Source organism: Lasiodiplodia theobromae, assembly GCF_012971845.1.
Source record: "Lasiodiplodia theobromae strain AM2As chromosome Unknown scaffold_28, whole genome shotgun sequence".
In the NCBI taxonomy this organism is placed as follows: Eukaryota; Fungi; Ascomycota; class Dothideomycetes; order Botryosphaeriales; family Botryosphaeriaceae; genus Lasiodiplodia; species Lasiodiplodia theobromae.
Window position 1 is genome coordinate 192,569 of NW_023336486.1, and position 16,374 is coordinate 208,942.

Genomic DNA, 16,374 nt, shown 5'->3' on the forward strand with positions numbered 1-16,374 from the left:
TCCCAGCGCACGGACTCGCGCGGAGAGGAGCCGGGCATGAGCATGGGGGGCTGGGAGCTGACTTACCATGCCCACAGCCTTGTTGCTGTAATCCCTGCCTCGTCAATTCAGTGCCCGTCGTACTCCACTTACCGGACCAGTTGTGGGCTGTGCGGCTGCGGCTGCTGCTGGTGCTGCCGCTCTGGGTCGAAAAAGTTGTTGCTCTGCTTCAGAAGCCTCATCACTCATCAATTGCTCCCGCTGCTGTGAGCTGCGAAGCCGGTTTTTCTGCTCGCTGCTGCCTCTTTTGTGTTGCTTACCTCACTCGCCTGTAGCTGATACTTGACGTACATTGGTCCCTCTGCGGTTGCGTGGCGCTACGGACAGCGTGCAGCCGGTCAGCAACCGAGCTTCGCATTGAGATCAAACGGGAAGCTCCACTGCAGCATCTGCCTGCTGCTGTTGGTCATGGCCAGCGAGATTGCTTGCTTGACGAAATGCTGCTGTGCTAAGTAACCGGGCTGTTCTGGGAAGCCATTGGCGGGACTGTGGGGGGGAAGAGAAGGCAGCAGGCGGAGCGAGCGGGCGTGGCGAGTGATCATGATGGTCGAGTGGGACCCGTCGGATCCGCAGCTCGCCCGTCGTCTCTGTTTTGCCTGACGTGTGAGGATTTCTGCGGGTAGTACGAGTGTCTGAGGCAAATGGGCTGGTGGGAAAGGCAGAATTTGAGAGATGAAAATTGGGGGCGGGCCCGGTTGCGTGTTCACTCTTTCTACAGCTTGCTGGCCCTCGGACCGGGGTGTGTGTCAACGGGGGGAGTTCCAGAAGGGGCGCGGTTCCGCCGTTTACCCAAAAGAAGTTGATGGCAAAACACGCCGACGATGTTTCCCTTAAGCTGCCCGTGGCCTGGTCGCCGATAGGCTTTTTGGTTTGGGCTGATCATGGTCGGACTCGGAAGCGGGGCAGGGGTGCTGTTCGTTTCGTTTCCGTGCTGCTGGCTAGCTGGACGAGCTAGCCAGCCTTGCCTGCGTGGCTGTTGTGTAATGTGATTCTCTGTGTCCGTCTACCGGGGACCCAAAAAAAGGGCGCTGACGCCATCAATTGCGGCATGCTGCGTCAATTGCCCGCATTGTCTGGGGCAATTGGCGGGCAGGCAAGGGGGTGGGCGAAGGACAGCTGCGGCGCAGGCAGGTAGCCGTCGGGAGTGAGGGCGGGTGCGGCGATGACAGCAGCGCATCGGGCGGCGCTCTGAGGAGTGGAGGAGGAGGGGAGCTCAGCAAGTCGTGGCAGCCGGGCTGCCTGGCGCTGGGCCCGGCTTGCCCGCTCACTGCTGCTCGCTGGCTTCTGGGCTGGTCTTGCTGGCCTGGCGGGCGAGCTGTTTGAGTGGCTGCGCTTGTCATGCAGGCTCTAATGCAGGCTTCGCATGCAAGAGCAGCTGCAGCTGGGATTGGGCGAGTCGGGGGTGCCGGTGCGATTGGCCGGGCATGCCGTTGCGGGCGCGCGTGGGTGCCCAGAGCGCCGGCGCTGAGGGAGTAGAGGAACGCGAGGGGCGGCCGCTGCAAGCACGTTATGGTCGCTGCCTTCTGCTCGCGTCGAGGTCGGGGCTTGGCTGCGGCTCTCACGCTGAGGTCGCGGGCGGCGGGCCAATCGGAGCGCGGCAGAGTCGTTCGCAGTAAGTTGTTGCCGCCCGCCTCGGCGCCTACCCAGCGGATCGTCAGGTTCTGGGCGCTCGCAGTCTCGGTGTCGTGCAGTTTTCGTAGCGCGCCTGTGCTTGGCGGGGGAGGGGTCACGGCCATCGTCATCAGCACTCAGAGCGCTCGGGGCAGCCGGCGGACGGACCGCGCTGCGTGACGTGAACGGTGGGTGTTATATGCAAGCATACAGAGGGCGCGCTGGGGAAGTAGCAGCGCTGCAGCATCTCGTCTTGGGCTGCATGTCGCGATCATCGTGTAAGGCGAGACAGTGCCTGGCCATTGACCAAGCGCTGAGAGGTACTGCATGCAGATCGCCGCCTGCAGACGACGTCCCTCTACTCGCGCCCGTCGGCCCATTGTCCTCGCCCTCCACGTGTCTGAGGAGGAGCAGGAGCAGCGGCAGCAAGTGGGGATGTTCACCGCCTGGCACGCCGCTCCCTTCTCGCCGTACATGCTGCCTTTCTCGCCGGTGAGTGAGGGAGAGGCCGAGGGACGTCGTCACCACTCAGCAGCGTTGATCCGGCAGCTCCCCCCATCGAGCACCCGCCTGGGCCGCGGCGCCGCCCCAACCAACAAGTCGGCCCATCCGTCGTCATCGGCTCTCTCTGACGCAGCGCCGGCCCATGTCTCGCGTTTTCCGTCTGCTCGTCCATCCCAGCACCACAGCTCCACTTGGGATAACGCGTTGTTGCGCCGCGCCCTGCTCCGCGCTTGCTCCGCGCCTGCCCTGGCCCGGACGCTCGTGCCCGCCTGTGCTCCTGCTCGTGCCTGGTTTGGTGCCCGCGCTTCGCCACAGCGGCGGATGTGCGCTGCCTCGTCACATCGTGAGGATCATTGATGGACCACACACAGCGCTCCAGCGCACTCTCCTCCACCCTCCGCCTGGTGTGTGCTTCGCGACGACGAGTGAGTGACAGCCACGAGTGAGCCGCCAGAGCTGCTCCGCGCCCCCGGCCCGGCATCTGGCCTCGAGGCTTTTCGAGGCGTGCAAGCAAGCCCCACTCTCGACGACGGCGTCTACTGTCTCACCACCAAGCACGAAGCGCCCGGCCGTGCATGAGACGAGACGAGGCAGGGACACACGAATCTCTGGGAGGCGTGAGACGGCGGCTCATGCGCGTGGCTCCATGGTCCGCCGGTGCCGCGCCTCAGTTCCTTCGCTGCCCGCACATAGCTCGTCCGTCTCTCCCTTCACTACTCTCGTCGATCGAGAGGCACACATTACTCACGCAGCTGCGGCGCCACTCGAGTGCCGCCGGTCAGGACCGCAACACAGGGCCCCCATAGCTTGCGGGTGCGTCGTGTGGGCAACTTTCCTGTTTTAAGGTTGCCGGCTTCGTCGCACAATGGCGCCGCGGGTGCTCGTTGCTGCGGCAATTGAGAGGCGGTGAAGCATTGGGATGTGTTGGGGCACCCTGCAGCTGGTGGCAAGACGTCGATTGATCGAGGGGAGGAGAGGAGCACAGCGGACGTCTGCAAGGCGAGACGGCTCCGCGAGATGCAGCGGGCACAGCGTGGCTCTGCGCTGGCCGTTGCGGTGGCAGCTGGGCTGGGCCAAGGCGAGAAAGGGGACCCGGCTAAAAAGAGCAAAGTAGGAGGCTTCTCGGAGCGCTGTGCTGGTTCGCCTTAGGGTGCTACGACGTGATGGAGAAGTGCGCTGCAATGCCTGACTCAGGGCCCCATGTCGATCAAGCGAGCCCGCACGGTCACGTGCGAGGCTAAAACGGACTGTTCCTCACAGAAGCTCCGCCTTTCCAGGCCCCGGCAACGAAACGCTTCGAAGCGGCCGTTTGCTGTTCGAACAGGCGAGCCCGGTGCTGTCTCCGGCGCCCGCTTCCTGAAGTCCACGGCCGCAGGTGAGCAAGGCACGCCGCTCAATCAGCGCTTTCTCTCGCCTCAACACACCAATCGTCAGGCAAGCCTGCGCAATCAGGGCTGTAAGCACTGCCCGTTCTCGTCTGAGCGAGCTCCCGCTCTCCCCGGCACGGCAGAGCCAGCAAATCCCGAGCGCAAATCAGAGCTCACCACCGCCGTCTTGCCCGACGCCGAGAACAGCACCACCCGGCCCCCATTGTGATATTAGCTCTGTCAGACAATAGCCGGCGGCGACGTGGAAAATCTCCACTGAGCTCCGCGCAATTACAGCGACGCAGTGACCCTTCTGCTTCCTGCATCGCCCTGACCATGACTGGTCGACGATCGCGCCCCTCACAGGAACAAAGGCCGTGGCGGAAAAGGCCGAGGAGCAGCGTGGGACACGCTGCTGGCCATTCCTGCCTGGTTGCCTCCGGCGCGCCGTGCGGAGGCATCATCTGGCAGAAAGCGGGTCAGAGCACTGGTGATGCTGCGCCCTGCGCAAAAGTGATGAGTAGCTAGTTGTGCGACGACGATTGTTCTGGAGCCGCCAGATGAGCCGTCCCAGCGATTCAAGCCGTGCCGCGCGCCTGCTTATCCGCCCAGTCGTCCTGTCGTATGCGGCGCTTCTCCTGATCACTGGCGCAATGAGCTAGTAGGCGGTTTCCGCTCTCGCTATACTGCCTTTGTCCGATTCGCGCTGGTTGGTTTATACGCGACTTTGGTGAACCGCTTTTGTATAGCGGGTGCAGCAGCGCTGTAGGGAAGATGCATCTACTTCCGTGCTCGCGTGCTTAACGATATGCACCACATTGCCGCGCCGCTAGGCAGCGCAACGTCGTCACCGAGCGGCTGTGCTTAGCGTTGCTCTGCTCTGACACAGGGACACTGTCCATGCGTTGACATCCTCTGCTAGATCATCCTGCCTGTGATGGATCCGCGCGATATGATAAGGAGACAGGGGAAGAAATAGGAAAGGATGCAATGGAGTGATGAGCAGGCATCCAACAGCCCAGTAGCAACCCACTGCCGGGATTTCGCACGCGCTGATCTTGAGTAGACGAATGACCGAACGACGTGTGTATTTCTTGCGCAAGAGCCGCAATTGTGGATCTTCTCAACGGCTCTTTTCTTTTTTTTTTCCTGCCTCGCCTCCCCAGCATCCGGGATTGCTCATGTGCCCCGTGTGCTATGCGCGACATACAGCCTTTCTCATCACGCATCCTTGACAAGTCCACGCCGCGCATTTCCGCACGCGACCACAGAACCCTCCTAGTCCCTGCATCGTACGGACCAAAAAATAAAAAAAACCACAAAGCTTCAATGCCCGACAGTGGAGTCATTCATCCAAGTTGCCGAGTCGAAAGCGCTATTGCCCGTTTAGATCCTCCATCTTCCCCGTCGATGCGGCGCAGCAGTTGAACTGAGGTTTCTCGCCCGTAAGCTAGCGCCGCATCCGTCTAAGGGTCATATGACGGTAACATCCTGGACCGCTTTGCTATCATCACGCATCGCCTCGCCATCCATGGCCTTGTACACGAAGCACTCGCCGAGCAGCACGTAGTCACCGCCGCCCTCGCCGCCGCAATGATCGCCGCCGCCGGCCGGCCGTAGGACGAATGGGATGTCGCACCCCAGCACGACGAAGACCACGTCGCCGTCGCGGGTCCCGTGCGGCGCCAGACCCATGTAGCCCGAAGTCGTCAGGAAGAGCACGCGTCCCACGGCGACCCCCATTGTCGATTCATAGTGCTGGTCCGGCAGGACCCACTGAGGGCTGGCGAGATCGTCGATCAGGTTGCCCGACGAGCGTCTTTGCTGGTAGGCCTGCGGGCGCTGTTGTGCGGCAGTGGTGTTGTTGTTGTGTCCCGGCGTTTTCCTCGCTGTCACCGTCGCCCCTGCCGCCGCCGCCGCCGCCGTCGTCTCGCCAATGCCGTTGTGCTCCAGGATCTTCTTCATCACCACCCTCGGCTCCTTACCCGTCACCGGGTACGGGAAGCGATTCTGCGCGACGATGCGGTCACAGTCGGCATACCACTGCGTGATTAGCTCCCGCTCCACCTTCGCGTCTGCGATGTCGGTCAGGTTCAGGTTCACGCTACCCGCCGCTCGTACCGTGTCGAAGAGCTTGCCGGGGATGGACAGCCGCGCACCCTCGTCCCGGACTGATATCTCACCGTACTCGCTACCGCCGGCCATGAAGGTCTTTGAGCCCCAGAAGCAGAAGGGCCGGACTTTTAGAGGCTGCGTCCAGTCCGGGACCCATGACGGGAGCCTCTCGCTACACGACAGAATCTGCCTCTGATTGGTGGAGCCCGCGCAGCATAGCATGGTCATGATGCGGAGGTACTTGTCCCTGTCTTTCAAGCCTTCGACGCAGCAGTGGAACTGATGCGGGTTCTCGATGCCGTAATCGCAGCAACGTCGTCGCTGCTGAGCCATCCTTATCGTACGGGCTGCGAAATCCACAAACACGTCTCTCGGGCTCATGCTGTAATCAGGCGTGATATCGTGCTCGCCGAGCTCCAGCAAGGCGTATATCTTGTCCCTCTCATCCGTCGCGCCAAAGTGCCGACACGCCAGCATCAACTCAAACAGGTCGGGTCGAACCCCCTGCTCGTGCTGCTTCTTGATGCGGTTAATGCGTGAGAAGGGCAGTTCGGTGACGAGCTCCGAGTTCCGGATGTTGTACGCTCTATACTCGTCGCAATCGAGATAGTCCACAATCTTCCCCACCTCGTCCCACGTAAACATCTCCCGCCCGCAGTAGACCTCTATGCACGACGACAGAACCACCTCTTGGATGACCCACATGCGGCCGAACCACGGACGCCGGAGGATCGCTGCGAGGGCCTGCCAGGGCCTGTTGCCAGCGCGCGGCAGGGAGCTGGTGGCGCTGTTGCTCCAGTCGAACTTGAGCCGGGGCTCCTCGCGCAGCTTGTCGAGGATCTGGCCGGCGAGGCGCAGGCCCGGCTTGAGGTTGAGCTGCTGCTGGGATGATCCGTCGTCCTGGACGTCGTCGCCGAGCCAGACGATGACCTTGCGCGCGGACCGGTAGATCGTGCCCATCATGGCGACCTGGAGGCTGCGCTCCCGGGCGTTCCGCTGGTCGATGCAGAGCTGGTCAATCCAGAGCGACACGACCTCGGTCGCGTGGCGGAAGCGCCGCATCGCCTTGGCCAGGTTGTCCGTGACGAGCAGCCGCCGGTCGTTGTTGGCCACGATGGGCTTGTCCGGCTCCGCCGTGCCCCATGTGTACGACAGGGCATCGTACTCCAGCGGGCCCGAGGGAAAAGCTTCGACGATGTTCACGACCAAACCGGATCCAGACGCAGTGGACGGCTGTATCTGGACCAAACGCGTCGTGGCGGTCGAAGTCAGACGTTTGTAGCGGTAGGGGAGCTGCGTCTGCGGCATTTCGGCGATGATCTCGAGGTCGCTTCAGTCTTCGCACACATCATCTTGCCCTTTGATTAAAGTGACTGCTGTAGTCGAAGTGTAGGCCGCCCAGGTTGTCGGTTATGTCCAGCCAGCACTTCGTTTCAGTGAAGTGTAAGGTTCTCCTTCCCCCCCGGGAACCCATAAACAAGGCCCCTGTACCGGCACGTGGTCGCAGCAGGGAACAAGGTTCTAATCAGTAGCGGCTCGCGTCCGCCGGGCCTTTGATGACCCGCGACCTAGACCCGTCCTGTTGGGCCCACGTGATATCGCGATCTGAGGGATGGAACGAGCTCGGACGGTTTAATTTAGGACGATCTGCTTCAGTGGAAAGAGAGGACAGTGGGCCCATCCATGAGACCGGATCCGTACGGATGTGGGGATTATTGAAAGATCTTCTGTGGGCTGAGTGGCAATTCTGCTGATGTGAGCTGGCGTAACGGGGAGAGTGATTGGTGAAAGTGTAGACCGGTTCAGCGGTTCGTTCCTGCTCGGATCTCGTAGATCATTTTAGGCAGAACGGTACCTGCCACGGACCCTTCCCCCAAGCTGGTATCGCTTCAGCCCCCACTGAGCTGACCCTGTTCTTCTGGACAAGTGACAGCAACACGAAGTGACCCGAGCGTTACTCACCAGCTTTGGAGCACGGATTGATACAGAGGGGCACTGCAGCCGATGGCCAGCGTGAAGAATAGCAGGGCCCTAGACCATAGCGTAAGTAGGCCTCAGTTCTTTTGGTTTTCTTCTCTTTTTCTTTGAATGAAAACGAACATTTATGGGGAGTTGAAGCTATCATCCAAATGCAAATGTAGAATTGATAATTATACATCTACGCTCAGACGATAGTTTCAACTACCCATGCATGGTATGAGCGAAAAATAAATTCACACTGGCCGTAGGCTGCAATACCGTCCTGGAGGTCGAAAAGCTGTGTGATGTGAATTTTAAACTCACAAGGATGCCGACTTGTTTGTTTCATTGAATTAATTTCCATTAACCGCTCCCCGGGTATCTCGTACGATTGATAATTTACATGAAGTTGAAACTCCAGCCTCCACATGAATTGATAGTCTAAGAGGTCGTGCTCGTCTTGCGGACTCGGTTGAATGCACTAGAAGACGGGAATCAGAGTATCTTTTACGACCTTGATATGCGCATAAAAATTGAAGGCTGTCACCGGTCAACACCTTACTTCTTCATTCTTCCACCGAAAGACTTCATGGCCTTCTTCAGCCTATTCATCCTCTTCTTGTCTGCTTGCTCAGAATCGGCAGCAGAGCTAGGGGGTCTGATGTCTGCCAAGTCCTGCGGTTCGGAGGACTCAGTGGTGTACATGGAACTGGCCGTCTCACGAATGCGGTTGAGCAAGCGCTTTTGCAACTGTTCCCAGATCGGTCGGCCACCCTGGGAGTCGGGATTGAGCCACGGGCAATGGATGCGATGGGACTCCACAAGATCGAGCTTGAAACCCTCACCCAGGTACATCCAGAGCCCAATACGCTGGTGACACTCGTGACAGAATACGATTGAGTACTTTCCACGATCTTCGCCGTACCAGCCATAGAGAGCAAAGAGCTGAATGCGTCTCTCAATATCCGTCTGATTGGTGCTGTCAGCTGGCTCTGTAGTCTCAAAGTTCTCGGATGAGAGAGACTGGGTGAGCTCTTCTGGCAACGCCTTCTCGAGCCTATCGGGATTCGTTCCAGGATATTTGAGGTTCGCGAGAGGGGGCAATTTGTAGCGGATGTTGAGTAAGGATTTGTGACGCTCGATCAGGCCAGGCTTGACATGCTCCTCATAGTTGGCCATAGGGACATGGTAGATGTCCTCTGTTGGCGGTCGAGGGTCAGCATGGCTTCAAACTCATTATTGTTGGGAGCAACATACCTTTGCAGCCGGCTTTACGCCACAGACAGCCTTCATCGTGGCCTTCGACAATGAGCTTCGCATATCGGTCGACAAGAGCTTCATCCAGGTCTCCGGCCAGCAGTTCTTCCAGTCTGACTTCCGGGCTGCCTCCTTCCGCATCTTTCTTCTCCGTGTCTTTCTCCTTAGGCTCCAGCTTAACGACGAGTCTCTTCTCGCAGCCACCCTTGCACGCAACAGTGTTGAGGTTTTCACAAACCCAGCCCCTCTTGGCCCACTCGACCTCATTCAGCTTATCCGGCTTGGGGCCCCAGCGCATCACATCAGAGAAAGTCTTCATGCGCTCAACGAAGTGATCGTGACTCCATGGTGTGTAGTTGGGTGCCTTCTTGGGCTCTGCGCTCTCCTTCTCTTTGTCCTTCTTGATCAAACGGATGCTCCTTGCGCGTTGAGCCAAAGACAGGCTGCTCGCCGAAGGGTTGAACTGAGAGGATGCGCTCGCAGCGGTTTCGGGCCGGTCGCCATCGACGGAGGTGAGGGAGTCGCCGCTCAGGGACGTACGGTTGCGCTTCGAAGCAGGCTCGTTCGGGGTTGCGGCGACGGACATGGCGGAAGCATTCTTCTTCTGAAGAGCTGCTAGACTGGTTGTGGAGGAGCTGGCGCTGATGTTCTCCAGGATCTTGTTGAACTTCCGCTTCGACGTGGTGAGAGCGGTCATGTTTGGTGCTCGGGGGCGCAGATGGAAGCTGATCTACGCAGCGGCGGCAGCGTCTGTTTGGGTTGCGGGTTGCTAGGCGACCCGTACGCTGAGACCGGGCGCAAGCGGCGCTTTGTCAATGTACCGGCGGAAGAGGACGTGCGGATTTCCAGCGGACGGGTTGGCTTAGCGACAAACACCCGCCGGCTGACGGATCTCGAGCGTCTACCTGTTGCAAAGGATTACGGCAGCTGAGCGTACCTGACGGTCTTGTCGATATGGATCGGCGAATCGGCGTTTTCGAACGGTCGGACACGGCGGTAGCGGCGTGCCTGCCCGCGTCAGCTCCAGGACCTGCCCCACTAAGAATCCGGCCAGGTAAATGAGGGGACTGCACCACCCGTACATCTTTCTCTTTTCCGCTGTCATCCTGGCGCTGAGTTTCTTTGCAACGTTTTCTTCACGCCTCACTCTTTTCTCCCGCCATCTCACCACTCAAATCCCCAAAACCGCTCCATTCGCCAACGCCACCATGTCCTACGCCAAGGAACTCCAGGTTGCTGAGCTTGCCGTCCAGCGTGCCGTTCTCCTCACGAAGCGGGTCTTCCAGGAGAAGGCCAAGGGCACCGTCTCCAAGGACGACAAGTCGCCCGTCACCATTGGCGACTTTGGTGCCCAGGCGCTCATCATCTCCGCCATCCACGCGAACTTCCCGGACGACGAGATTGTCGGCGAGGAGGAGGCCACCGAACTCAGGCAGAACAACGAGCTTCGCTCGCAGATTTGGGAACTGGTTCAGAAGTCGAAGCTCAGCGATGATGCTTCGGAGAAGCTGCTGGGCGGCCCTCTGGCCAGCGACACCGCCATGTGCGACTCCATCGACCTCGGCCGCAGCGCCGGCGGTTCCAAGGGCAGGATCTGGGCATTGGACCCCATTGACGGCACCAAGGGCTTCCTGAGAGGCGGCCAGTACGCTGTCTGCCTCGCTCTGATGGTCGATGGCCAGGTCAAGGTCGGCGTCCTTGGTTGCCCCAACCTGCCGGTTGATGACGCGGCACCCCTTGATGCTGGCATCGGGGAGGACCAGACCGGCGAGGGCCGCGGTGTGCTCTTCAGCGCCATTGAGGGCCAGGGCGCAGTCTCTCGCCCTCTGAGCGATGGTGCTCTCCAGCCGAGCCGCCCCATCTCCATGAAGCCGATAACGGACATTACTCAGGCCACTTTCTGCGAGAGCGTCGAAGCCGGCCACTCCTCGCACGGCGATCAGGCCCAGATTGCTCAGAAGCTGGGTATCACCAAGGATAGTGTCCGCATGGACTCTCAGGCCAAGTACGCCTCCATCGCCCGCGGTGCTGGTGACATCTACCTGCGCCTGCCGGTCAAGAAGGGTTACGAGGAGAAGATTTGGGATCACGCAGCGGGTGATCTCATTGTTCGGGAGGCTGGCGGCTCCGTCACCGATGCCAATGGCAAGAGGCTCGACTTCAGCATTGGCAGGACTCTGAGGGACAACTCTGGCGTTGTCGCCGCACCGAAGGCTGTTCACGAACAGGTTCTGAATGTTGTGAAGGAGGTTCTTGCTGCGAAGTCTGCTTAAGCAAGTGTATATCTTGTATACATGCCAGGATGAAGCCTGGCGTTTTTGGCTGAACAAGAAGCCAAAGATACCCCACATAGAATAAAAGTACAATTGCTGTACAGTTCCCAACCAATCCGTGCCAACCATGCCATCGTCTATTTGATCTTCTTCGACTTGAGTTTGATGTCTTCATCGTTGACGAAAATACCCTTGCCCTTATACGGCTCAGGTTTCCTCCATGCCCTGATATCAGCTGCAAAGGACATCACAGCCTCCCTCTCTACACCTTCCAATAGTATACGCGTCGGCTGCGGGGTGCTTGCCTTCACCCCCTTCGGAATGCCCAACTCGACTGGATGCGAGAAGCCAACCTTCAGGTTGACGAATTGCTGGCCTTCGTATTCGGACGCAACAGTGGTTGCAGTCTTCTCAATGGTAGCACGGTAGCCGACACCGACAAGACGCAGAATTGCCGTGTGACCTTCTGACACGCCGAGAATGTGATTTTGAATGTACGCGCGGACGGTGCCTGACCCAGCTTTGTTAGTCCTCGTCCCCAGCCCTCAAGTCATGCCATTGACAAACGTACCCCACATCGCACGCTGATGTCTCTCCTCCGCATTCAGGACCTTGACTACAGGCGGCGAAGTCGGCGTCTCGCGCACAATTTCCACGAACGGCGGGACGGTGTATGACACCTCGCCCAGCGGGCCCTTCACATGAACGGTCGCGCCCTGCTCATTCCGGCTGGATATCTTGCTCTTCTTTGCCTTGGCCGGTGGAATAACCTCGAATTGAACCTCCGGAGGTATCGACAATGGCGCGCGACCGATCTTCGACTGGCGTGCGTTCGAAGTGCTAAAAGAACGGCAAGCGTTGGACGGCGAGTGTGCGGCAGCCTGGGCGGGAAACAGGCCTGGCGAGGAGGACTTGAGGGTTGCGCTTGCGCCCTGCAGGCAGCGCCGTCTTGCGGAAGAGGCGAACATGTCGGATGTCTGCCGCGTAGTCGTACGCCGAAACGGTGCTCTGGTTCTTGCTGTCTCTCTCATCGGAGGTTCGGCTGACCCTTCGCCGACATCACGTGGACCGTGCCATCAACGCGTCACTTCCTCGTCTACCTTTCGTCCCATCACGCGTCGACTCTGCACTTTCCTTCAGCGGACGTGTCTTCTGTCCATCTGATCGCAGAACTCCGGCAGTTGCGTGCACATGAGCTCCTAGAACCGTCTCTCACTCCAAGGTAATTGGCATACGAAAAATCCACCACGCTTGAGCCTCAACGACCGCTACAACACGCTGTCGCTGCTCTTGACGCGGCATTCTTCGGCCTTGCCCGCCTCGCCGCCGGATCCAACATCTCGCGCGCTGAAGGCACCGGCTCTACATGCCCAGTTCCTACAACGCCGATTGAGCTCAGCTGAATCGGCTTCTTGACGTCGCGCCTCACAACTACTACAGCATCTCATCTCACTGCAGCCACCCTCAGACATCACCTACGATTGGAACATACCATGCTCTGCAAAATCTTCTTCAACGCTTTTGTGTTGACACTTCTGGTCTCGGGCCTCTTTTCACGCACTGTTCTCGGAGTCAAGCCTTCCCAGATCGAAGTTGCCTCCCTTGAGCCCTTGGACGCCCGCCCTCGGAATGATTTGAGCTCCATGCTCCGCCGTGCCCCGTTTCATGAAGCCCGTGTCTTCGAAGTTGCCCGGAAGCACATTCAGGAGATTGAATCATCACCTGCTTGCCATCAGCTGGCCACCTCAGCTCTGATCGACTCATGCCAGTCCTTTAGCTCCATGCCAGGCCAGGACACTGCTCAGCCCAAGGAAAATCCCCTGGATCAGGCGAGACAGGAGTATGCTGCCAGGCTAGCTGTCTGCGAACTTCAGGGTATCAAGTCCGGTATCCCAAAGGAATGCTCTCCATTCGTTCCAAGCCGCCAGGCGTGCCCACGGATCAGCCTGAAAGGTTTCTTCCGGAAAAATGCTTCCAGCCAGGATGAACCCAAGCGCGCCTGTTATCCGGAATTCACGTCTCGTCAACTGAAGCAGTGCATTGATACGCTTTTTGATCATGCACAGCGTTGGACGAGCTACAGCAATGCTCAAACTAATGCCATTGTCATCTGCCAGGCAAGCCGCGGTGCCGTGGAGAACGGTAAGTATAGGATGTAATTCCCTTTCTCTCTCGCTCCCTCCCTCCCCTTGTGAAGCTATCGTCCGGGTGTGAATGTAGAATTAATAATTGTACATTTACGTCCGGACGATAGCTTCACCTACCCATGTTTGTCTCTTTCTTCATTAATTCTACATATGCATCCAGACAATAGCTTTAGCTACCTATATGTTTCTTTTTTTTTTCATTAATTCTACATGTACATCCGGACGATAGCTTCAGCTACCCATATGTTTTTTTTTTTTCACGTTCTCCCGTTTGGTCCTAATTTTCAAGCAGAGGAACACCTCCAGAAGCTTCAGGATGCCTTTCAGTCCCAGGCCAAGGTTTCCGAAGCGCTCTCGCGCGCTGTCCAAGAGACAGAAGATCGTCTTGCGCAGCATCATAGTTTTACCGAAGCAGTCCGACAATTTCAACATGATCTGGCTACACGAAACGAGGCCGCATTGGCTAAAGTCGACAGCGTGGTAGCCAGATTGGTCGGCAAGTTCGATTCCGCTGCCGGAGCATTGCTTGGTATCTTTAGCCATTCAATGAGCACTGCAACTGAGCAGACTCAGAAGTTGAGTGATGTAAGTTCTTCCCTCGTCACCCGTATGGATTATACTAATTTGAATCAGAACATCAATGCCGCCAATGAGGAGGTCGAACAGACTAGAACTGTACTTCAAGCCCTTCACAATGAAGCTGTTCTTCGCGATCAAGAGCGCACCACAGCGCAAGACCTTGCATTGAGGGACAATCAAGTCCTTGCCTCAGAAGTCCAAGCTTCACTTGAGAGCGTCAGAGACATTACGGTCCATGCTCTTGCAGAGCGTCTCCGAGGTGTTGAGGCAGCACTGGTATGTTGAACGCAGTCTTGATTAGGAGTAATACTAACATGCTTAGATCCACTATTTGAACACGCAGCAGCAGGCTTTGGACGACCAGCAGGTCTTCCGAGAGGTATGTTTCTTGGCCTACGCAACACAGCTTATAGCAGCCACTAACCCGTCAAAGGTCCAGAGCCGGATCATGGAGAATCAGCTGATCATCGACACAAGTCTTGCAAGCCAGCATGAGCTAATTGAGGAGCAATCGCACAAGCTTGCCGAAATGACGTTTGGTGGCCTCGGCAATACTGTTGCAACCTACGTGGGCCTCTCCCTCTTCATTATTCTGCTCAGTCGCGCCAGCTTAGTACTCGCGGCGGCTGCAGCAACAGGCATAGGGGCTGTTAGTATGGTCGGTCTGAGGCCAATTACCAGCCTGTACAGCTGGATGACTTCATCCCATCTGACCATCACGCCATGGGCATTCCGCCTAATAAGCTACACAGCTGGCATCGGTACCGTCGCCGTTCTCCTCTATCTCACCATCGTCGGCGGTTCTTTTATCCGCAATTTCATGATCTCTCGCACCACCTCCAACACCATGCTTGACATCGAGGTGAAGAGGGAATCTTCGGTTTACGACGTATAGAACGAAGAAGGACATCACTACTCGCTATCTATTGACATGCTCGCTTTATCTCAGACATTACAGTACCAACCTTCGCAGAGACGCTCTCAGTACACGCGGCTTTACATGCTCACCAATCTTATCGATTTTCGCTCTTCAGGACTTGCAGTGGCATCTGCGATGTTCTATTGAGCGTTCAATGATAGACTTTTCAGAGAATTTCAATGGAGTCGGCTAAGTACATGGCGTTTAATCAAAAGGGTTTATATGTACATATATATATAGCTTGGCAAGTTTGACCTTTTTCGGAGCGGGAAAGAACAATGATTAGGAGTTACGGTTTCGGTACGAAGTACAACAATTAATGAGAGCGTTACAGGTGATTCTTGACATCAGTGATGTTTATTGAGCAGACGAGCAGATGAATTATGTCTGCGACGGTGATCTGGGAAGGTCTTCAAAGGGGATAATGCTCATCGACGGCGATGATCATCTTATATTTTCACCTTGGTCTAGTTATGCATCAGTCTTGTGTCAAAGATCACCTGATTTGTCTTTGTTCCTCGAAGAAAAATTTCACATGCACAGCTGCTTCACCCTACCACTTCGCAAATGTTTAAGAGCATCCGCAACTTTGCTTCAATTCTAAGCTTAAGCATGGTGCTACTGCAAGATCAACAGATTGGTACTGGCCCTTCACTGTTTGGAGAGGAGCCTCTGCTGAAATTTAGTCTTCAGCAGATACAACAAAAAAGAGCGGGATTGTACTGTAGAAATAAAGCATACTGGTGATCATCATAGTGAAACGATGACGTTGTCCCCCAACAGTCTGTACAAATGGTGGGCGTCTATACCGCGAGAGAGGGAGATTTCGATATCCATGGGAATGAGAAATGTAGTATGTATCCCGGAGGAAAACACGACCGAGTACCCTTCACGGTTGAACCAAACAAAAACACAGCCGAGTAAGCCGGCGGCTTTAAACCCTGTAATTGACCTTAGCAGTCATTCTTGTCGATGTTGTGGGAGAGATGTGGGGCTGCTTAAGTACATCATCCAGACCCGTCCCGCTCGTGACGGCCGATGAGCATGTCAGGTCGCGTGAGGGCGATGGCCTACTATCTGGTGCAGATGACGTCAAGGTTTGCTGAAGCAGCACGGGCTATGTCAAGCGCAGGAACTATCTGTAATCGCGGTATAAAGAAGGCCACTGCTTCGTTCGTGGGTTGGTGGTTGAGTCCAAAGCATCAGTTCATCGATATCAGCGATTTGACAGCATAAGTGGTCATGCAGGCTAATTGGGACACTGGGGAGTCCGGTCCACGCAAGTATGCTTGTCAAGACTCACCGCGTGGTCGTGCGTTATTTTCATCATGCCTAATATCTTCGTTGATATGGAGTGAAAATCATCATTAAAATGAGTTGATAAAGTGCATCGTATGAATGAAACAGGCCTGGCCATACAATGGAAAATGTCGGCTTCAACTTTTGTTCTGAGCGCATACCTTAGTATGGGGAAAGCAGTACGCTTAAATCGGTTGAAAACTCTCCGTATCTCATTGAGCTTGATTTGATTCAAGTCTATACGAAAGAATCTCGAGATTGTGGAGGACTGTGCGTCGTCTGCCTCGCAAAATTTAATCTTAGCG

At 56.9% G+C, this 16,374-nt stretch overlaps 5 protein-coding genes across 5 annotated transcripts; 2 read left to right on the forward strand and 3 right to left on the reverse strand.

The window, feature by feature from the left end:
- Positions 1 to 4,994: 4,994 nt before the first annotated feature.
- Positions 4,995 to 6,944, reverse strand: LTHEOB_8687 (Heterokaryon incompatibility protein; the record flags this gene model as incomplete). The annotated part of the gene is made up of 1 exon (XM_035518191.1): positions 4,995 to 6,944. One exon carries the CDS (start codon positions 6,942 to 6,944, stop codon positions 4,995 to 4,997), a length of 1,950 nt encoding a protein of 649 aa, XP_035369992.1.
- Positions 6,945 to 8,153: 1,209 nt separating this feature from the next.
- On the reverse strand, positions 8,154 to 9,549 carry LTHEOB_8688 (C3HC zinc finger domain-containing protein; the record flags this gene model as incomplete). Its single annotated transcript, XM_035518192.1, has 2 exons — positions 8,154 to 8,794; positions 8,853 to 9,549. The coding sequence occupies 2 exons, from the start codon at positions 9,547 to 9,549 to the stop codon at positions 8,154 to 8,156; spliced, it is 1,338 nt and encodes a 445-aa protein (XP_035369993.1).
- Positions 9,550 to 10,060: 511 nt separating this feature from the next.
- LTHEOB_8689 (3-bisphosphate nucleotidase) lies at positions 10,061 to 11,125 on the forward strand (the record flags this gene model as incomplete). The annotated part of the gene is made up of 1 exon (XM_035518193.1): positions 10,061 to 11,125. One exon carries the CDS (start codon positions 10,061 to 10,063, stop codon positions 11,123 to 11,125), a length of 1,065 nt encoding a protein of 354 aa, XP_035369994.1.
- Positions 11,126 to 11,262: 137 nt separating this feature from the next.
- On the reverse strand, positions 11,263 to 12,093 carry LTHEOB_8690 (Mitochondrial 54s ribosomal protein; the record flags this gene model as incomplete). The annotated part of the gene is made up of 2 exons (XM_035518195.1): positions 11,263 to 11,636; positions 11,697 to 12,093. The coding sequence occupies 2 exons, from the start codon at positions 12,091 to 12,093 to the stop codon at positions 11,263 to 11,265; spliced, it is 771 nt and encodes a 256-aa protein (XP_035369995.1).
- Positions 12,094 to 12,618: 525 nt separating this feature from the next.
- On the forward strand, positions 12,619 to 14,746 carry LTHEOB_8691 (Extradiol ring-cleavage dioxygenase class III enzyme subunit B; the record flags this gene model as incomplete). The annotated part of the gene is made up of 5 exons (XM_035518196.1): positions 12,619 to 13,267; positions 13,565 to 13,857; positions 13,906 to 14,127; positions 14,174 to 14,230; positions 14,285 to 14,746. 5 exons carry the CDS (start codon positions 12,619 to 12,621, stop codon positions 14,744 to 14,746), a joined length of 1,683 nt encoding a protein of 560 aa, XP_035369996.1.
- Positions 14,747 to 16,374: the final 1,628 nt, after the last annotated feature.